Source organism: Rhinolophus ferrumequinum, chromosome 10 (assembly GCF_004115265.2).
Source record: "Rhinolophus ferrumequinum isolate MPI-CBG mRhiFer1 chromosome 10, mRhiFer1_v1.p, whole genome shotgun sequence".
Lineage (NCBI taxonomy): Eukaryota > Metazoa > Chordata > Mammalia > Chiroptera > Rhinolophidae > Rhinolophus > Rhinolophus ferrumequinum.
In genome coordinates, this window is record NC_046293.1 from 65370772 (window position 1) to 65393337 (window position 22566).

At 37.7% G+C, this 22566-nt stretch overlaps 1 protein-coding gene and 1 pseudogene across 1 annotated transcript; one reads left to right on the plus strand and one right to left on the minus strand.

Moving 5' to 3' along the window:
* The first annotated feature begins 355 nt into the window (after positions 1 to 355).
* Positions 356 to 22353, plus strand: YEATS4 (YEATS domain containing 4). The gene is made up of 7 exons (XM_033118653.1): positions 356 to 668; positions 3643 to 3762; positions 6344 to 6410; positions 6506 to 6600; positions 10684 to 10776; positions 10866 to 10953; positions 21704 to 22353. Exons 1-7 carry the CDS (start codon positions 618 to 620, stop codon positions 21871 to 21873), a joined length of 684 nt encoding a protein of 227 aa, XP_032974544.1. The 5' UTR covers positions 356 to 617; the 3' UTR covers positions 21874 to 22353.
* Positions 10991 to 14418, minus strand: LOC117029407 (V-type proton ATPase subunit D-like; annotated as a pseudogene).
* Positions 22354 to 22566: the final 213 nt, after the last annotated feature.

Consider the following 22566-nt stretch of genomic DNA (forward strand, 5'->3'; position numbering starts at 1 on the left):
GCACCTTGGATTTCAAACTGAGTAGAGAAGTCAGGAAAGGAAGAAGGGGATGAAGAAGAAATAGCCGGTTCAAGCATTGAGGTCTGGGTGTAGACAACGAAAAGTTGTGCGTGAGCGCGTAAATTTCATGAACTTGGTTTCAGAATTGGAACGCTTTCGCCATGACAATGTATTCCCACCAAAAGCCATTTCTCGGTCCTTACGAAGCTAAGGGCACTGGTGACAAGCTCTCCCGAGACTCACGCGTGCCAGCGCACCCCGGCTACCAAGGCCCGCAAAGCCGCAGGGCAGCGGCCCGGCGCGTGCGCAGGGAGCGCGCACTCGCCGCGCCTGCGCAGGGAGCGCGCATTCGCCGCGCCTGCGCACGGCGTCGCCACCGCCCCTCCCGTTCCGTGTCCCACCCGCGCGGGACTGAATGGGCTTCTGGGACAGCGCTCGGGGCGAGTAATTGGCGGTTCCTGGTCTTCGCGTGCGTCAGTGACTCGCCTTCCCTCGGCCAGAAAGTCTCCGCCTGGGTCCGCGCAGGAGGAGCGGGGCCTCTGAGGGGAGCGGCGACCCCCGCCGGCCTCGGTCTCTTTCCTTGGCGGCGGCGGCGGCGGCTTTTTCCGTAGGACAATATGTTCAAGAGAATGGCCGAATTTGGGCCTGACTCCGGCGGGAGAGTGAAGGTCAGTGCCGGGCCCGCGCCTCCCGTCCGGAAGGGGCTCTCTTCGCCCCGGCTCCTCCCAGCACTGCGTGGGGAGGGCCCGCAGGTTTCCCTCTCGCGCCTTCTCGCCTCGGTTTGAACCGGGGTTTCTAGGCGGAGAGCGAGTCACAGCCTCGGAGGGAAAAGCAGTGTTTCATTGGGCCCCATCTTCACAGCGTCACCACCTCCCATCCATCTCCGCTAAAAAGCAAACACGGTGGTGGCTTGGGGAAAGCCGGACATTGTTGCGGAGGAAACCAGCCACTCCGAGCTGGGAACTCGCGGCACGGTGCTGCCAGCTCAGGTCACCGGTGAGCTGGGGGTGCCACCCACGTGGCTGTTGAAGATAATAACTAGCAAATATTTGATACTCGCTTGCCGCGGTGCCACTCACAGTGGCGAAAAGCTTTACCCGATTCCCTGACTCAGCCCCTTACAGCAGCTTTCCAAAGGCAGTGTTTACAAGCGCGATAACTAAAGAACTAGGGGGTAGAGCATGTCAGGAAACTTGCCCAAGTTCATGCTGTTTCCAAAGCCCCAAAGCTACAGCCAAGATAACTAATCAAGGCATGCATAGAGCGCTGCCTGGCCTAAATGTTAGCTTCTTTTGTTTTTTAAGTTGTTATCGTAGAGCCTAGCGTAATGTTGGACACGGTGGCATGTTTCCCTCCCACTGTCTTACATTAAGGCAGGACCCACTGGGTTGCCAACGTAACCCCTGTTTTTACTCCTTATGATTTTTATTCCTCGCAGAAAGGAAATTCTTTAGAAAAAGAAATCACCCATTTTTGCACCAATCTAATCAGGTTTTTTGCGGAGTCCTTATGTCATATTGTTTGTACCTAATTTTAATTATACTGTGTTTACAACTGTCATACACAGTGCTTTAATATCACATGTCGAGTGGGAGTTCTCTGAAAATTTCGAAAGTTACTGGAATTTATTGTAAGGGGAAAGAGATGCCAGGTAAAATTCATACCTATGTGTTTCCCTGAAAATAAGACCTAGCCGGACCATCAGCTCTAATGCGTCTTTTGGAGCAAAAATTAGTATAAGACCCGGTCTTATTTTACAATAAGACTGGGTATAATTAATATAATACTGGGTCTTATATTAATTTTTGCTCCAAAAGATGCATTAGAGCTGATGGTCCGGCTAGGTCTTATTTTCGGGAAACATGGTAGTACTGGAGAAGCTTCATAAACACACACATTTTGCCCAGCATTTTGGGCAAGGTTTTTTTTTTTCTTTTTAATTAGTTTCAGGTGTACAAAACAATGTAATAGACATTTATCATTTATATCCCTCACACAGTGATAACCCCCCTCCTTGGGCAAGGTTTTGCACTGATAGGAAAGTATGCATTACCAAACAAAGGATTAAAACAGGTTTTGTAGACAAACTTAAAGAACTTTCTATACTTGTAATCAGGTTAGGTTCTAAAAGTTTCTAAGTCCAAAGTAATGTGAGGAGATTAGGCCTGTTGCCCTCAAATGCTTTTCCTCAAAAGAGGGGTGTGAATTAGTCATGTAAAGCTTTAAAATTAGGGACTTAGTTCTCTACAGTTACTATGTATGTGGTCCTGTAGGCATCTTTTTCCCATTTAGGTAAATTTCATCCAGGTAGAAAGTCTGTTGACAGTTGAGCCCCTTTTATCATTGAGGAACTTTGCGACTTCCTACCAACACTATAGCAACTGTGGGATCTATTATCCACTTACCACGCCAGTGCTCCTTGTACTCATTCATTCAGGCCTTGAACCGAAGTCCCCATCTATGGTTGCCACAAAAGTGTCAGACCCTTACTGTGATTATTTAAGTTCTCCTACAAACTGTTTGCCTTCTTCTGAACTGACTTGAGGCTAAAAGTATTGGATTTGTTAGTTATCCAGCCACAATTTAAAGTTTTTTCATTTGTTCACTGCTTTTCCTCATTTCTTATTGCTGATTACATTGGTACAGCATTTTTCACATGTGGTCTATCTTGCTCTTTGACCTTCAGATACATTCTTACTACTGAACAATTGGTCTCAAATTCATTGCAACATTGCAGTATTTTGTCTTCACTTGAAATTTTTTCTCTCCATCATAATCTGTCAACACTCGCTGCATTTACAGTTACAAGATGTGATTAGAAACATGTCTGTACATCTCAGAACTGAGCACAAATATAGCAATCATGCCATTGGCCAGTGTTAAACAAGCATCCATCATCCAAGTGCCACTTTATCATTATCTGAATCCGACTGTAATATTTAACATTCTTATTTAGATCAATTATTTTATTTATTTATTTTTTAAGGAGGGCACAGCTCAAAGTGGCCCATGCGGGGATCGAACTGGCATCCCTGGTGCTACCAGCACCACGCTCTAACCAAATGAGCTAACTGGCCACGCCCCATAGATCAATTTTTAAAAAGCCCCTTCCTAAGCATTAATATTTTTGAAATTGTGGGTTTGAATTGCTAGTTGTAATTATGGTTTTTCTAATATTGATTAAACACTTAAATAATTAAATATATTTGCTCTTAATTCTACCTAAAATCCTTTCCCAAACTGCCTTTAATATTTGTATTGTGCTTTGGAAAAAACTGCTATGAGCTGATAAATAAGGACATTACCATCAGGTGATGGCAGTCGAAATTGGCAATCTTTATTCCAGATCCTTGCTTTAAACTTTGTGAATAAAGAGTCTTTTGTGTTTCTTTCCAGAAAAATCCTCACAGTACTTTACATGTTTTAAATAGACTTTTTCAAAGTGGGAACATTGTAATTATCTGGTGTTTAGTATTAATATGAAATGAGGATAATTGTTTTATTGAGAGAATTCCATTTTATAAGCAAACTTGAGGTTGTTAGATTGTCTGCCATTTCATAAAACAAGCTGTCAGAGCTCTTATTCTGTTTATTTGGGTAATGATACAATATTAATTGGTGTTTAAATTATTTTTCTTGTAGGGGGTTACTATCGTTAAACCAATAGTTTATGGTAATGTTGCTCGATATTTTGGAAAGAAAAGAGAAGAGGATGGACATACCCATCAGTGGACAGTGTATGTAAAACCATATAGAAATGAGGTAGGCACTGCTTTTTCCTATAACTTTTTTGAAGCTATAGTTTGTCTTGCTTGAAGATAAATTGCAGTGTTATTTTATAGTGACTTTCTGATTATATAATTGGTCCATTTTAGAAATATTACCCCCCAAAAAAGTTGAAAGAATAAAGTGAGAGCTGTTACCTTCACATAACTGTTCAGTAGAAATCAATTTTTCCAAAAATGTTTTCTAATTAAAATTAAGTTACGGTAACAAGAATTACATTATAAACATAGCACATCTTCCAATCACCATAGCTTACCTTAGCCTAGTATTTGATCAGGTGTTTCAGGAATAGTAGTTAATTTTTTTTTTTTTTAATTTTATTGGGGAGTATTGGGCAACAGTGTATTTCTCCAGGGCCCATCAGCTCCAGGTCATTGTCCTTCAATCTAGTTGTGGAGGGCACAGCTCAGCTCCAAGTCCAGTCGCCACCCTCAATCTTTAGTTGCAGGGGGTGCAGCCCACCGTCCCATGTGGGAATTGAACCAGCAAACTTACTGTCGAGAGCGCATGCCCCAACTGAGCCTTCCGGCTGCCCAATAGTACTTAGTTTTTTATTTTATTTTATTTTTTTTAATTTATATTGGGGAATAGTGTGTTTTTCCAGGACCCATCAGCTTCATATCAAGTCGTTGTTTTCAATCTAGTTGTGGAGGGCGCAGCTCACTGGCCCATGTGGGAATTGAACCGGTGACCTTGGTGTTATGAGCACTGCACTCTAACCACTGAGCCAACTGGCCGCCCCCAGTAGTTAATTTTTAAGTGATAATTTGGTAATAAGACCGTCAGAGAAGATAAAAGACAAAACTGCTATATAATCTGGCTGCTGGTAATTTTGTTTTGTTGCTGAATCTCTAATGCCTGGAATGCAGCCAGCACATGGTAAGTATTCAACAGATACTTATTGAATGAATAAACTATTCCTCTGTTTAAACCTTTCAAAGTCCACACAAAAACTTGTATATGCATGTTCGTCGTGGCATTACTCATAATAGTCCAAAAAATGGAAATAACCCGAATGTCTCTCAACTGATGAATGAGTAAATAAAATGTGGTACATCCATACAGTGGAATATGATTAGGCAATAAAAAGAAATAATGTATTGATACATGCTACTACCACGTGGAAAAATTTAGAAATACTATGGTAAGAGAGAGAAGCCAGACACAAAAGGCCGCATATTGTGTGATTCCATTTTTATAAAATGTCCAGAATAGACAAATCCATAGACACAGAAAATAGATTAGTGGTTGCCATTGGGTAGAAGGAAGAGGGATTTAGGAGTGAATGCTAAGGGTATGGGGTTTATTTTTGTGTGATAAAAATGTTCTGAAATTGATTATGGTGATGATTATACAACTCTGTAAATATACTAAACACCAGTGAATGGTACACTTTATATAGATGAATTGTGTGGTATGTGAGTGTCTCGATAAAGCTGTTATTTAAAAAAAAACTTTCAATGATTACCTATTGTCCTCAGGATAAAGTTAAGATTATCATATGTTAGAAGGCGTGTCATGCTCTTCCCTTACCCTATCTCTGCAGCATTATACCTTGTCTGTGTTTGCCTCATTTCCTTATACCTACATTCTACCAATAGTACATTACTCTCAATTTCCCAAAGGAACACTCTTACACCTCTTCATTCCTTCCTTCATTCCTACCTACTCGAGCCTTACTGTTCCTTTAGGTCTTAATTCCAGTGTATTTTCTTTAGAACTACTTTCTTGATCTCCAAAGACTGTTCGGTGCCCCTCCTAGGGTCTTGTTCCCCACACCTTCATAACACAGATTACACTGAAATGCTGATTTTCTTGTCTGCCCCCTATTCCACAGGGAGATCCTGAGGGCCAGACTCTTATTTACCATTGTAGCATCCGGTACCCAATATTGGTAGTCACTTATGTTTGTAGAAAAAAATGAATGAAAGTATTTCCGAAAGAGTCTTCAAAGACACTTATGAAAATCTGCCTCAGAAAAAATGTTCACAATATAATGTTAAGTGATGAAAGCACATATTAATATATCATTACAGTATGATTCCAATTTAAAAATATACATGTAGATAATAAGCACAAAAAATTCCTGAAAGCAAATAGAAAGATTAATAAACATTACTGTTTAATGCAACTTATTCTGTTTTGTGTTGTCCTATTTTTCTATAATGAATTATTTTTGAAAAAGCCATATTCACTGGGAGAATCCCTTTTATGTGCCAGAAGTAATGAATATGCTCCTGTGCTTCAAAATAAAATTAACAAAAGGAGCAACAGTTTTAGGTTCCTTAGTTTAGTCGACCTTAGCTTTATGTAATGTAATTTTCTTCTTTAAACTTATTTAATTCTTAGATTTGCTTTGTTTTATATGGTTATTTCTATAAAAAATATTGGAAGTGTACTATATCTCTCAGGTATAACTTATTTTTTTTAGAAAATTGGATTCCATAATATTTGAGGGGAAGTGTATTTTCTAAAATTAGTTACATATGCTCAGTGTATTTCCCTAGTAGTTTTTTTTAAGTTGATGGCAGAACTAATTAATTCCTCTGTATTTTAGGATATGTCAGCGTATGTGAAGAAAATCCAATTTAAATTACATGAAAGCTATGGCAATCCTTTAAGAGGTACAGTACAGTTTTTTTATTTATAATATACAAATTTAAAAAGAGCTAGGAAACTATTAGTAATTTATAATTTTTTTTCCTCTCTCTCTTTTCAGTTGTTACTAAGCCTCCATATGAAATTACTGAAACGGGATGGGGTGAATTCGAAATAATCATCAAAATATTTTTCATTGATCCTAATGAAAGACCTGTGAGTAATGGTAATCTTTGCAAATATAAAATAGATTTTAGTAGTTGCGAAAATGTAACAATACTTAATGAAGAGCTTGTGATATGTTGACATTTTTATTCAGATATACTTTATGTAAGCTTATGACATGGTGTATCTTGCCATGAATTAAGATTTTTCATTTTTAAGGAAGTGCCTTCCAAAACTTTTATTTTTCAATATAGAAAGGAGGAATACAATGTGAACATTTATTGGAAACAAACCATGGAAATCATATGATTACTACAGCAAAATAAAATTAAAATTTATTAGTAATAAACAAGTTGAATCCATATGCTGCCTGAAATGAAAGTATCTAGTTTTTTATAGTTAAAAGCCCTAGAAACAGTCTTTTTGCTTTTTTCAAGCTGCCATCAATACTAGCAGCTTTTCTTTGTATCTCATTCACGAATGCTTTTGTATAATCACAGACTTTTTCATCTTTTGATTTCTTCTTGTCAGATTGTTGCTTAATAATGTAAAAAGTCCCTTGAAGCTTTTACTTTGATCCTTCAGCAACTTTGTGAGGTTGGTGATATCCTCATTTCAGATATGAGAATACTAAGGCTCGGAGATCAAGTCATGTGCTCAGTTGTAGCACAGCTGGTTTTTGAATTCATGTATTTGCATTCAGGCCCCACACTTTCCATTACTCTTTCTTTTGACTGAAACCACTAAACATATTTTGTTTTTAAACCTATTGGGTAACAGCTCAGTTATGGCTCTCTCCTTTCACATTTGTATGGCTGGTGTTTAACTCCATTTTCTGGGCTTTAACTTTCATTGCCATTAATTTTCATCTTGAGAAATTCAGCTCATGCCTTTAGCACCAAACATTTACACTTTAATTATTAGATTACATTTTTAAAATTGTATGTGCTTTTAAAGGAGTTGAGTATGACCTGGGCCAGTGGTTCAGAGAATTAGTTTCTAACTGGCTGCGTCAGAAGTACCTGAGGTGTTTTTTAAAAAATTCAGACTCCTAGGCCTCATCCTCTGGAAAGTCTGATCCAGTAGGTTTGGGAAGGGGCCGGCACACCAGGTGACTTTGATGCAGTAAGATTTAGACCCATTGACCTAGGCCTTACCCTTCTTAGGGAGGAATTCCTTCAAGCCATCTCTCAAATAAGAATCTCCTTTGGACTTGCTATCTTCAGTATGGAGGATATTGACTTCTGTCATTAAGTGAAACATCCTGTTCGGGTTTGGGTAGTTCTAGTTTTAAGAACTCTCTATTTTAAGCTTCCTTGAACTTTTTATTGATAACTATTCATACATTAGTTTTCTTTTCTCCTGAATAAACATCTGTAGCTCATTTAAATATTTTCCATGTGATAGGTTTCCAGATCTCCTACCATTATTGTTATCCTTCTAGAATACTTTCACAAACATTACATTCTATTTGGCAAGAAAGTACTAAATATCCATAATTTGCAAGATATTGGTCAAATATCTTGATACAAAGATGAAACACTGTTCCTATTCTTAATGAAAATAGTCTGTAGGGAAAATAGAGCACAGACTTCAGTTATTGAGAGGGAGGGAGAACGCGAAGTCGGTGATATTACTAGAGCAGAAGCTCTTTTTAACTTTGTAAGATTGCTTTGAATTTTTATTTTGAAAATGTGCAGCCTTACCTGTCTCCTCATCTGTTGTCCCTCCTTCACCGCCAATTGGAAAATACATCTCGGAAAGAAATCTTTATATCATGTAACCTCATTATGAGACAGTTTTCAAAGTCCACTCTTGGAAAAGAAAGATAATACGATATTTTGCACTCCCGTAGTGATTAATTTATTGAAAAGGTTTTCATATATAGATAGCTCTACATAGGCCTGAATTTTATTCCCCCAAAACTGTTGTAGTGTTCTTTTAATATAATGAAACGATTATACTTTTTCATTAGTTGGCTCTTACAGAAAATAAGTCATATTAAGGTTTATTTAAAACATAAAAGAAAGACATGGGTAACTTGTGATTTACTTCTGTTATCCAGTAACCTATTATAGGTCAAGCCATTGAAAAAAGAATGGTTGTTTCAAAAAGCAAAATGCTAAAATTGGATTTTCATGCCCAGAAATATCTCTGTGGAAAGCATAGACATTTTCATTGCTTTATGAATCTTCAAACACTGCTCAAAATTGGAGACATCTGGCTTGAAATTTTTCATTGCCTATATCTGCATGAATGCCTCTGGGAGTCTAAATAATAAATTTAGGGAATGACAGTTTTATGATGTAGTTTTAAATTTTCCTGAAATTATAAAAGTCAGACATACACATGGTTTTAAAAATAAAAAGTACAAATTTTTTATATTAGTTTCCTATGGCTGCCATGGTAAAGTACCACAGACTGAGTGGCTAAAGACAACAGAAATTTATTCTCATGGTTCTGGAAACTAGAAGCCCCAGATCAAGGTGTTGGCCATGCTCTCTTCAGAGCTCTAGGGAGGATCCTTTCTTGCCTCTTCTAGTTCCTGGTAGCCCCGGGTGTTCCTTGGCTTGTGGAAGCATAACTTCATTCTCTCTCCATTGTCACATGGTCTTCTCTCCCTCCCTGTCTCTGTTTCTTTTTAGAAGGATAGTAGGCACATTGGATTACGGCCCACCCTAAAGACTTCACCTTAGCTTGATTACATCTGCAAAGACCCTATTTCCAAGTCGGGTCACATTCACAAGTAGTGAGGGTTAGGACTTCAGCATGTCTTTTGTGGGGACACAATTCAACCCATAACATCCCCCCCTCCATCTCTCTGGCTCTTTCCCCAGGAAAACCAATTACTATTTTTAGTTCCACTAGAAATTACTCCCGTGCATCTCTCATTTGTTTAAATCCTTAAATTTGAATTTTTCAAATTTAGATAGTGCCTATCAACTCCTAATGATCCTTTTTCTTTCCAAGCTTTTTACATTTTGCTGGAGGAATTTCTTCAGAAAGGATGTCTGAGAAATACTTTCAGAGCCATTGCTGTCTGAAAATATCTGTATTTTTTACTAAATACTTGATTGATTGGGTGAAAAATTCTAGGTTCCACAGGAGGACATACTCTTTTGTCAATGAGTGAAGGGAAAAGAAAGGAAGGTTAACAGGCCCATCTACCCCACAGCATTCTCGATTTCTACACCTGCCAACGTGGAGCTGGGAACCTCTCTGGGCTTCACTGGGAGCACGAGCTCCCACCTCTGATGCACTTCTCCTCCTTATGGTTTCAGGTTGTGGGTTTCCCTGTTATGGTTTATCCATAGTCTCACCTGCTTGTGTCTATTCCAGAAATTTGTCGAATTACCTGCTTTGAATATGGCAGATGATTGATGCATGCTCCTTAAAATAATTTTAGCAAAGTTTTGGAAAATTCTTTGAGGCCTCTGAATTGGTTTCTATTATACAACTTGAACATGAACTCTGATGTTTTGCCAGCTGGGTTTTATTTTGCTCAAGTAATCACACATTGTGCTGTAAAACTTTTCTTTTGATGTCTTACTACGCCTGTTTTTAAGTATTTTGAAGACATGTTGCTCTTGCCAAAGTGAATTATCACTGACTTTTTGTTTGTTACTTTTGTAATAATCTTATAGATCACCAAAGAAATTATCTTGCCCTCACTGAGCATTTTAGTATTAGTCATTCCTTTTGAAAGTATCAAATCTTTTTTCCCCCCACAGCAAATGTGTAAACTTTAATCTTCACAGAATAATTGTCACAATTAATCTAATTTCACTTGTATTAGTAAAAGAATTTGTCTCAATTATTTCCCAGTTTAATTTCCATAGCTGTATCTTATGTTATTTTTATATATAGTCTCTCTCTAGAAATGCTTTGTAACAGATCCTTACTTACCCTCTTCAAAACATTCATGTTTAGTAGATGTGGATGGATAGTAATACTTAATAGGAAAATAAAAGTACAGAGAGTTTGGGTGATTTGCAACAGTAAGTTGTAGTTGAGACAAGATCCTGAATATGATATCTTTACTAATTCTAGTCTCTAATTCAGTTATAGCAATGACAGTGTCTCACAGTAATGATGGTGACCATTGCACAGACATGATGTCTTTTTATTTCACAGGTAACCCTGTATCATTTATTAAAGCTATTTCAGTCAGACACCAATGCAATGCTGGGAAAAAAGACAGTGGTTTCAGAGTTCTATGATGAAATGGTAAGAAGATTTTATAATGAGAGTTTTAAAAGCATTTTAAATTGTAGAACTTTAAAGTTATTGGGCTTTTTTCCATTCTATCCCATTAGATATTTCAAGACCCAACAGCCATGATGCAGCAGTTACTAACAACATCTCGTCAGCTAACGTTAGGAGCCTATAAGCATGAAACAGAATGTAAGTGCCATGAGTTCGTATATGTATATATTTTTTCGAAACACAAAATACCTTTTAATTGATTCTTCACCATGTGGGAATGCCCCCTATAGGCACAGATACAGGTTCTGGTTCCTTAATTTTTTTTTTTTAAGAACAACTCATTTTTAATCATTTTACTATTTATACCATAATCATGTCTAAATTGGCAAATTGCTCCCACAACAGACAGAGACCCGTCATGCAAAGAAAAATAAGTGAAGGTTTTCATAGAGCTTGAGGAGAGAAGCACCACAGTGACATGGGGATGGCTGCAGCAATCTCAAACAGCAGCCAGGTGGGCAAGTGGGTAGGAAAAAGGTATGCCAGCAGTGGTTGCCCTGAGATCACTGCTGTTTCCTAAGGGGAGTTTTCTAATGTGCTTGGTACGCCGATCACTTGTAACACAGATGTAAATGGAATAGGGTGACACTTTTGCAAATCCTACAAGTTCCTGGGCAGGTTCTATAAATCACATCTGTGATAAATGGTTGCTGAAATTATGATCCTGCAAAGGTAATCCCATAAATGGATATCCAGGGAAATTTTAAAACCAGTGAAATTCTTAGGCCAAAACCAAACAGCTACACATATCAAGCCTGTGAACTAAAATGGTGCCATGTCAGAGCCTCTGAAGGAACCAGAGGAGAAAAGATTATTCAAACAGAAGATCCTTATCCTGCTCGTCAGCCAGAAGATACACAGCCTCCGTCGCCTCTCCAGTTCCCTCTGTTGCTCCAACTGCTTCTCAGATTTTTCCTTGAGAATCTTTTTCTTGTGTATTTTCTTTAACCTAGAACTCTTCTCACTCTCATTCAGCTCTGTGATGATACAAGCAAGGGTACATTCAGTCTGGGGAACGATGACATGTTCAGTGGCATTTACAAGTCTCTTGGCTATCTTAACAGCTTCATCCAAAGTCGCAAAGGTAGTCTGCAGCGAGATTAGTTCCACCAGTGGTTCCATTGCATTGGCATAATTCTTTAATTTAGCCAGTTGATCCCCACCTCTGGCTAAACCGGTCAGTGCATAACTGTCAGTTCCTTCATGGTAATGTTCAAATACTTGCAAAGTAACACCTGCTGCATTATCTTTCTTTGCTGAATCTTCACTTGGGCTTTACTTACGTTTTGGATACTGTGGTGCTTAAGTCCCCTGCTGTGAAGTTGGCCTCAGCAAGTTAAAAGGCATCTTCTCTCATCACTTCACCCATTAACATTTTAGTCTCTGTGATCTTTAGAATCTGTCGAAATCAAAGAGTTAAGGCTTCAGATTTTTTTCTTCTGGAGGTTTCAACTTGTCTTGTGCTCCTTTTAATCGAGCCTTCATGATGGTCTGTACTATTCACAAAGGAAGTATTTCAGTTCGATCTTTGCCTGACATTCTGATGATGACTCTTTGTTTGGCTCGGGTCCCTGGCCAGGCAATCGTGGCTGCAACAGACCCAGCCATAGTGTCTTCCTCTACAAGAGTCAGGGGTTATCCATGAGTTCATAATTAATCCTGAAAAATAATGTGTTCTGTAATGGTGAAAGGATTGTGTGGTTAGTAACCACTAAATTTTTTTCTAATGCTACATATAGGTAAATTTTTTAGGAGTTAAAAAATAAGATGTATTACTATAGAACAAGTAAGAGGGATATTTTAAATTGTTCCTAAAGTCGGCCTACTTTTAAAAAGGCAAAAGACAGCCTCTCACAGTCTCTGAAATGCTGTTTGTTTTTTACTCCCTAATTACATTTAAGCAACCCTTTCTTTAATCTAGCTTAACCTGTCATTCAGTCATTTTCTCTTTACTAGTCTTTGCTAACAATCTGCATAAAGAACCTTACAGAACATAATCATACTTTTGTGTACTGTGAACTAGTTTATCTCTCTTTTTTTTCAACCTATGTCATTTCACATAGTTTTAGATTAATACTAAGGTGGAGAATACCAGAATGCCACATTGACAATCAATCACCTTATATTTTCCCTCTAAGCTGCCATGGTCTCTGAATACTCTACACATCCCTCCATGCACCTACTATCCATCATTTGCACTTGGCACTCAAGATGAAACCTGTTTGCCAACCCTGTGTTAATATTTACGTCACCATTCATTCAGCTGTTCAATAAAATGATCTTTTATCTATTTGCTCACAACATATATTGAGCACCAGTTATATGCCAGGCATTGTTGTAGGTTCTGAGGACAGCAGTGTTCAATCCAGACAAAAAGCTCTGCCTTCATGGAGCTTACATTCTAGTGGGAGGAAGACAGACTTTAAATAAATAGAATAACACATGCGAGGCCATGATTAGGTAGCATGGAGGAAAACAAAGCAGGGGAGAGAGCACCTTTGGTGGGAGGAGATGGCTGGAGTTTTAAATATCAGGTCAGAGGATGCTTCCTGCGGTGGTGGCATTTGAGCAAATACCTAAAGGAGTAAGGAAGTGAGCGCTGGGCTATCTGAGGGAAGAACGATATCTTTGGGGGAGCAGCAAGGGCAGAAGCCCTGAGATGAGAGTTTGCCTGGCACATCTGAGGAACGGCAAGGAGGCCAGAGTGACGAGAGGCGTGTGAACAAGGGGACAAGGAGTGGGAGATGAGGTCAGAGAAGTTCCCAGGGGCCTGGATCATATAGAGACTGTGGGGGGCTGAGCACTTTAAATTATTAAACTGACGGACAGGTGAAGTCATTTGTGGGTTTTGAGCAGAAGAGTGAAAGTATAAAACTAACATTTTAAAAAGATCAATTACCTTGACTGCTGTGTTGAGAATAGACTGTAAAGCAGAAAGGGAAGAAGCAGAGAGGCTGTTCCAATAATCTAGATGTGACAGAATGCTGGGGGGGACCAGAGTGATTGCAATGGAAGTGGTGAGAAGGGGTCAGATTCTGAATCTATTTTGAAGATGGTTTGAATAATAAGATGTCAGAGAAGAAGACATGTTCAAAAATTGACTCTTAAGGTTTTGAGCCTGAGGAACCAAAAAATGTGTCATTGCATTTTTTTATAGAGATGGGGAAGTCTGGGAGAGGCAGACTTTGGGGAAAGATTAGGAGTACAGTTTTGGTCATGTTGGATGTGGGAGGCCTGTAAGACATCTAAGTGTTAATGTTGAGAAGGGAATTGCACCCAAAAGTCTGATACTAAAGGAGAGATCTAGGCTGAAGATTAAAATTTGAAAATTAATGTATAGAGGGATTTATAAATTGTGAGCCCAATGGTATCATCAAAGGAGTAAGTGAAGATCGAAAAGAGGTCCAAGGACTGAGCCATGAGCACTGCAACATTTAGAGATTAAGGAGATGACCAGCTAGGAAATTAAGAAAAAGTAGTGAGTATGGAGGAAGAAAAAAATAGGTGTCTATAATGTCCTAAAGCCAAGTGCAGAAAGTGTATCAAGAAAGTCATTTGCCGGGCCGGCCCGGTGGCCCAGGCGGTTAGAGCTCCATGCTCCTAACTCCGAAGGCTGCCGGTTCCATTCCCACATGGGCCAGTGGGCTCTCAACCACAAAGTGGCCAGTTCAATTCCTCAAGTCCCTCAAGGGATGGTGGGCAGCGCGCCCTGCAACTAAGATTGAACACGGCACCTTGAGCTGAGCTGCCGCTGAGCTCCCGGGTGGCTCAGTTGGTTGGAGCGCATCCTCTCAACCACAAGGTTGCCAGTTCGACTCCCAAAAGGGATGGTGGGCTGCACCCCCTGCAACTAGCAACGGCAACTGGACCTGGAGCTGAGCTGCGCCCTCCACAACTAAGACTGAAAGGACAACAACTTGAAGCTGAACGGCACCCTCCACAACTAAGATTGAAAGGACAACAACTTGACTTGGAAAAAAGTCCTGGAAGTACACACTGTTCCCCAATAAAGACCTGTTCCCCTTCCCCAATAACATCTTTGAAAAAAAAAAAAAAGAAAAAAGAAAGTTATTTGCCATGTCCTATAAGCTGATAGGTCAGGTCAGATGAGGGCCAAGAAATGGGCTATACACATATATATAAATAGCAAGGTAGAGGTCTTTGATGACCTTAACAGGAGCAGTTGAAAGGAATAGTAAGGGCAAAGATAGTTGAAATGGAAAGGATGAAATGAGAGAAATTGGAGAGAGGCACTATGGACACCTCCGTCTTGGAACTTGCAGTGGGTCTAGACGGTAGTGTTTTTAGGGGGAAATAAACCAGTATATTTCTAGGTTGAAAGCAGTAATCCAGTGAAAGAAGGCATGAGGGATGAGAATGATATTTAACCCTCATGTAACCTCATATAACCTCATATTATTGGTTATAGTAGTGTTTTGTTTGATTTTTATGAAACCCATGACTAGGAGTTAAAAGATCTAAATACTAATTATAATTTTGCCACTTGGTAGTCATTTAAAATTTAAAGTCATACTTATTTAAAACTTTTATGCTTCACTTCTGCATCTGCAAAAATATTTACCTAGCCTACTTTGTTATGAACATAAAGCAGATATGTATATGATCACTTTGAAAAGGTAAAAAAGGACCTAATATGCTATTTTAATTTATTATTGGACATTTCCTCTCCATAGATCTTTCTCCCATACCATGAAATGTGCCCAGTTCATAGAGGAAACTTTTCTTTTAAAATTCAAGTGACCGCTTTGTTGTGCTTTCATCAAAACTAATTAACAACTAATTAATTTATGTATAATAAATATAAATAATGTGTTTAATAAAAAGATTTTCTATAAATGTATTTTTACATATGTATGTATTTATATATGAAATGTATTTTTATGTGTTAAAGCTTATGTATGGAGCTATACAACCTTGGGAAGTTTTTATCAGTAAATATCAGTATTATCTTCAGTTTATTTTCTTAGCAGTATCAAATCAGTAAGGAAGAAACATATCATTCCAAAAGTCGTACTGGCACAGTTGATAAGATTTTAAGAGGAAAACTTAATTTAGATCATTATTTCATAGCATTACCAAAACAAATTCTCGCTTGATTAAAGGTAAAGTGTTTTTTTTAAAGTCAATCAACCTATTGTTTAAAAAATTAGAGAAATGACTGTCTGTCCTGGCTACGGTAGACTTTTTAAATTTGAGGTGTTAGAAGAAATCACATTAAAAGAAAATCAAACCTGATTTTGCAAAAACAAAAAAATTTAACTTCAGGGCAAAGAAAAAAATAAATTTGCAGAAAATATGGCAAAGGATTAATATCTTAAATACACTAAAATGGACAAATAAAATATAAAAATTTCAAACTTCCATTGATAAATGGGCAAAAGACAGATGAAAGAAAAGATCCCTAGTAAATAAAATGGGAAAATATTTGGCTCTGCTAGTAATTGTAAAAATGCAAACCAAATAATAATAGGTGGCCATATTTGTATTAAATTAGCAAAAGGAATCTTCAATGGTTGTACCTAGTAAGGATGTGGTAAACCTTGCATTCTCATGAATTGTTTGTGTAAAAATTGCTTTAGCCTTTTAGGAAAGCAATTTGGGAATATTAAAGGCCGCAAAAAGATATGTACACTTTTACCAATTTGAGGGCATTATACTCAATATTTGGTAATAAGATACCAGGTTTATTGAGTGCTTACTGTTTGTGCTCTTCTAAATCTGTTCATGTATAAAATTTAAATCTATAATAACTTTATTAGGTAATCTATTCAGAAAAAGAAACTGAGGCATGGGGTGGTTAAGTAATTTGCCCATGTTAATGGAGCTAAATCGTGGTAGAGCCTGGACTAAATCCCAGGTAGCCCTCAGAACTTAGGCTCTAAAAAACTTAGTAATATTTTTAGATAGAGTAATATTCAGGATAGAGGTTGCTCATTATGAAGCGTATTAAAAGCTTATAAAGATATTTGTGCTAGTAAACCCATGAAAATGTAAGCACTAATGATCTAGCATTTAATAATTGCTTCTACAAGGAATAATTAAAATGATAGTGAACACTTAATGAGAGCTTACTGTGTACTCGACAAGCGCTTTACATTTCTTAACTTATTGAATACCATACTAACCACAGCAGGAAAGTACTATTAGTCCCATTTTGTAAGTAAAGACCCTAGAGCAGAGTGGATAACTTGCCACAAATCAGCAAGGATTTAAACCCAGAGGCTGTACTCTTAACCAATAAGCTGTTCTATCTCTGTGTAAAAGCCTTACAGTCTGTGCTTCAAAGCAGTAAGTTATATTGGCTCTGCAAAAATAATTATCCTTCTTTGATTTACTCTAACTTGTGGCTTCATTTGGAAATTTAAAACAGAAATGTTTCTTTTTTTTTTTTTAAATTTATTTTTAATTTATTGGGGTGACAATTGTTAGTATAATTACATAGATTTCAGGTGTGCAATTCTGTATCACATCATCCATAAGTCACACTGTGTGTTCACCACCCAGAGTCAGCTCCCCTTCCATCACCATACATTTGATCCCCCTCACCCTCATCCCCCCCCCCAACCCCCTTACGCTCTGGTAACCACCAAATTACGTTCCCCAGATTAATTTTCAAACCCGGTGGCCATCCTGTGGTCACCGACTGCCTTCCAATCCCCTCACCCTCCCCCCCACCCCCCACCCCTCCCGCCCATCTAGCAACCCTCAGTTTTTCCTCATTGTCTCCCAAACTGTTTCTGATTAGTTCATTCACTTATTCTTTTCTTTAGAAATGTTTCTTTTTTATGTAAGCATGTAATATATAGAAAGCGGAAAACTGGAACAAGCTGAAAGAAGTTTTAAAATGTTTTCCCCCAGGATCTTGTTGCTAATTAACCTAGCTCTTCTTCCAAATATATTGTGCCCTTTGAAATCTTATCATTTGTCAAAAATAAAGTGTAACTATAAGACAAGTAATAACAAGTGTTGGCGAGGTTGTGGAGAAAACGAACCCTCATACACTGCTGGTGGGAATGTAAATTGGTGTAGTCACTACGGAAAACAGTATGGAGATTCCACAAAAAATTAAGAATAGCACAACCATATGACCCAGCAATCCCTCTTCTGGGTATCTACTTGAAAAATTTGAAAACACTTATTTGTGAAGAATACTCGTCTATATACCGCTATGTTCATTGCAGCATTATTCACAGTGGCCAACACATGGAAACAACCAAAGTGTCCTTCGATAGATGACTGGATAAAGATGTGGTATATATACAATGGAATACTACCTAGCCTAAAAAAGACAAAAAATAAAGTGTAACTAAATCAAACAACAAGAATCCATATCTACAGTGAATGCTGTCCTGACAAATGAGTTAAGTCAGTCTTCATGACTAGATTTAAAACTGTTACAGTCATACAGACTTCGTATTATTTCCCAAATGTATATGTGCTGTTTTCCAGGCCTGCTGTGTCTACTTATCTACCTAATTCCTTTCTCATTCTTTAAAACTTAGTTCATGTTTTTTGCCGAAAACTATTGCCGAAAAACCTTTCTTGATACACACATACCATTTCCCCTTGGTATGAATCCAGTCTGCCCATGGCTCCCTGTGATTATCTCATGACACTGTATTGCATTTTTCTTTTTTGTCTATCTCCTGCCTCTGTACCCCAGCATCTAACAAAGTGCCTTTCACTCAGTATATGTTTTTTGTGGGTTTTTTTTTTTAGATTTTATTGGGAAAGAGGAACAGGACTTTATTGGGGAACAGTGTGTACTTCCAGGACTTTTTTCTAAGTCAAGTTGTTGTCCTTTCAATCTTAGTTGTGGAGGGTGCCGTTCAGCTTCAACTTGTCCTTTCAGTCTTAGTTGTGGAGGGCGCAGCTCAGCTCCAGGTTCAGTTGCCGTTGCTAGTTGCAGGGGGTGCAGCCCACCATCCCTTTCGGGAGTTGAACCGGCAACCTTGTGGTTGAGAGGATGCACTCCAACCAACTGAGCCATCCGGGAGCTCAGCGGCAGCTCAGCTCAAGGTGCCGTTCATTCTTAGTTGCAGGGGGCGCTGCCCACCATCCCTTGCGGGACTTAAGGAATTGAACTGGCCACTTTGTGGTTGAGAGCCCACTGGCCCATGTGGGAATGGAACCGGCAGCCTTCGGAGTTAGGAGCATGCCGGCTCCTCAGTATGTGTTTTTTAATTGATGTGAACAGAGATGGAAGAGGGAATAAAAATTTCTGCATAGTGAAAGCACTGTAAACAAAATCTAAAGACTGTTTCAAACCATGAAAAAATGTACTCATGTCACAAATGACTAGTTTCTTTAATATGTAAAGATCTCTTTCCTACACATCAATAAGAAAGGCCAGTAGCCAATAACTAAAAAGCATCTACACAGCAGAGGAAACCATCAATAAAATGAAAAGGTAACCTACTGAATGGGAGAAACTATAATAGTTGCAAGTCATATATCTGATAAGAGGTTAATATCCAAAATACATAAATGACTCATACAACTCAGCAAAAAAAGCAAACAAAAACTGGACAGAAGATCTGAATAGACGTTTTTCCAAAGAAGACATATACATGCCAGTAGACATCAAAAGATGCTCAACGTCATTAATCATCAGGGAAATGCAAAACAAAATCACAACGAGATACCACCTCACACCTGTCAAATTGGCTATCATCAAAAAGTCAACAAACAAGTGTTGGTGAGGATGTGGAGAAAAGGGAACCCTCTTGCAATATTGATGAGATTGTAAATTGATGTAGCCACTATGGAAAACCGTATAGAGGGTTTCTCAAAACTTAAAAAAGAACTATCATATGAACTACCATATGATTCAGCAATTCTACTTCTGGTTATTCAAAAAGAATGAGAACTCTTAATTTGAAAAGATATATGCACCCCCATATTCATTGTAGCATTGTTTATGGTAGCCAAAATAAAGGGACAACTTAAGTGTCCGTTGATGGATGAATGGATAGAGAAGATGTATTTATATATACAATGGAATACTATTCAGCTGTAAAAAAAAAAAAGGAATGAAATTTTGCTATTTGCGACAACATGGATATGCCTTGAGGGATTATGCGAAGCGAAATAAGTCAGATAGGGAACAACAAATACTGTATGATCTTACTTATATGTGGAATTCAAAAAAACAAGTTCGTACATAAAGAGAACAGATTGGTGGTTGCAAGTGGTGGGAGGTGGATAAAATGGGTGAAGGAGGTCAAAAGGTACACTCTTCTTTTTGATAAAGGTAAAAATAATTTTACAAATAAAAGCAATAAAAGAAATTACAAAGAAAATATGTATTGTTTTGGCAATATAAATATTTACATGTGTTATAAAATGTATCACCAAAAAAGACCAGCAGCGAGCAAAATAAGAAAACATTATTGCATGTTTTTAACATGCTCGATGCTTTACATATACATACCGTCTTCCCTTGGATCCATGGGGGATTGGTTCCAGGACCCCCGTGCATACCATAATCCAGTGATATGCTCAAGCTCCTTATAAAAAATAATGTAGTATTTGCATATAACCTCTGCATATCCTGTACACTTTAAATCATCTCTAGATTACTTAAATAATATCTAATACAATGCAAATGCTATGTAAACAGTTGTTATATTATTTAGGAAATAACAAGGAGAAAAAGTACATGCAATCATCGTAGGCCTAACTGCATAGTACACATTAGCAACAGCATAACATTTTTTCCCCCAATATTTTCCATGTACGGATGCAGAACCTGTGGATATGGAGGGCGAACTGTATTGCTTAATCCTCATGAATCCTCTGAAAAATACATAGTTTAAACATATCATGTAGAAAGATGAGATTGAGGGAGACTTAGCAATATCAGGATTTGGCTAATAAGGGGCCAAAAGTAGTATATTTGAACTCGTCTTTCTGATTTCAAAGTGTTTTGGTGGTTTTTTTTTTCACCAAACCGTGCTGCTTCCAATTAGGGATCATCTTATATTAGCAAAAGTAAAACTATGCTTTACTAGTCAGCAGCAGCAATAACCGGAAATGTCCACAAGATGGAAATGTTGGATGAAAGTACAGATTTTTCTTTGTAAAACAGTGCTACATTATCCAAGCGGAATATTTAAATATTTTATCTTGCAGTAGTGATATTTTCTTTAGTAATTTGTTAGGTAGCCAGCTAGAATGTTTTAAATGTCATTTAATGTTCCTCTGTTATAATAGTAGTTAATAACACTTTTTTATGTGCTAGATAATATTCTAGACTCTTATATACATGAATTCATTCAAAATCTCAACAAATGATATTATAAGGTGTTTGGTATTATAATCTCCATTTTAGAAATGAGCATAGAGATAATAAATAACTTACTTGGAGTAGCACAGCTAATAAACAGTAGGGCTGCAATTCAAACCTAGACAGTTAATTGCTATCTTTTTTTAAAAAAAGATAGGGTTCATTTACCAGTGTGATTCTGTGTATGTAAGTTTTACCTGTGTGTATGTATGTATAGTATGTATACTATATACATTTAGTGTTCTTATTAGCTGGATGTCTCTTGCATTATGTGTTCCCTTATTTCTAAATTAATATGTATATGGAGAAAAACAAGGGTATTGTGTCTTAAAATTTTTACTATGAATTTAAATATTAGTGGCTAGAATTTCATTCTTAGTTATGGAAAACATCTGAGATCCTCTCTTGGGAGTTCAGACTTTCTTACCCACACCCCTGTGTGTAATGTTATATATCTTAAATTGTGCACATTTCATCATGGAAACACTGACCTCAGGAAATGCCTTATTTATTACTCTATGACATATCTTAGTTATATAAGAAAAATGAAATAAGTCAATAAAAGTATGTTTTCCTTAGTTGCAGAACTTGAAGTGAAAACCAGAGAAAAATTGGAAGCTGCGAAAAAAAAAACAAGCTTTGAAATTGCAGAGCTTAAGGAGAGATTAAAAGCAAGTCGTGAAACTATAAATTGTTTAAAAAATGAAATTAGGAAACTCGAAGAGGATGACCAGACAAAAGAAATATAAAGTTCTGAAGAGAACTTGATAGTAAGCTAAACTGAAAGCAAGGTGGATGTCAAAGGAGAAATGGACTGCAGAGCTCGTTTCTTAGGGGGACTGCTGGGTAGATTCTCAGCAATGTGGTCAAAGTAGTATTTGTACTTTTCAAGCAATCTTTAATGTGAAATGTATGTATATAATAAGAATGGATGCTGTATAGGCATTTTATGAACCCATTTTAGGGTAAGTCTATGATGTTAAGCACAATTAAAAATTTTTTTATTGCTTTGTACTAGGATTGTATAGCTTATCCTTTCAACAGGCATCAGAAGTTCATTATGAAGTATAACTTGTACAAATTTCATAATTCCCTGCTAGTTAGAATTAGTGATAAAATTAATGTGTAAATTTAATTCCTTAAGTTCTTACCTGCCCTCATCCTGATTCTTTTGTATCTGATGCGCCCAGTGCCCAGGAAATACTCAATAAATGTAGTTTACTGATCCTGCTTCTGCTTCATGATGTGTTTCTTTCTCTTTGAAGCGCCCGGAGCTCTCTCATGGTTCATAGTACATCCGTACTACTGTGTCACATATCTCTTATTGGCACCCGTTGTAGCATACAGAAGCTCTTTGATGGCAACGCTATAACTTAAGTGTCCTGCCTAACTACCACGTAGAAAAATTGAGTCACTCATGCATGTTCCAAAGTCACATAGGA

Excerpts from the sequence above, each read along its gene's own strand:
- YEATS4 (XM_033118653.1), top strand. The coding sequence starts at position 618 with ATGTTCAAGAGAATGGCCGAATTTGGGCCTGACTCCGGCGGGAGAGTG. Across the intron at positions 3,763-6,343 it reads TAAAACCATATAGAAATGAG|GATATGTCAGCGTATGTGAA; the intron begins GTAGGCACTGCT and ends TCTGTATTTTAG. Across the intron at positions 6,411-6,505 it reads CTATGGCAATCCTTTAAGAG|TTGTTACTAAGCCTCCATAT; the intron begins GTACAGTACAGT and ends CTCTCTTTTCAG.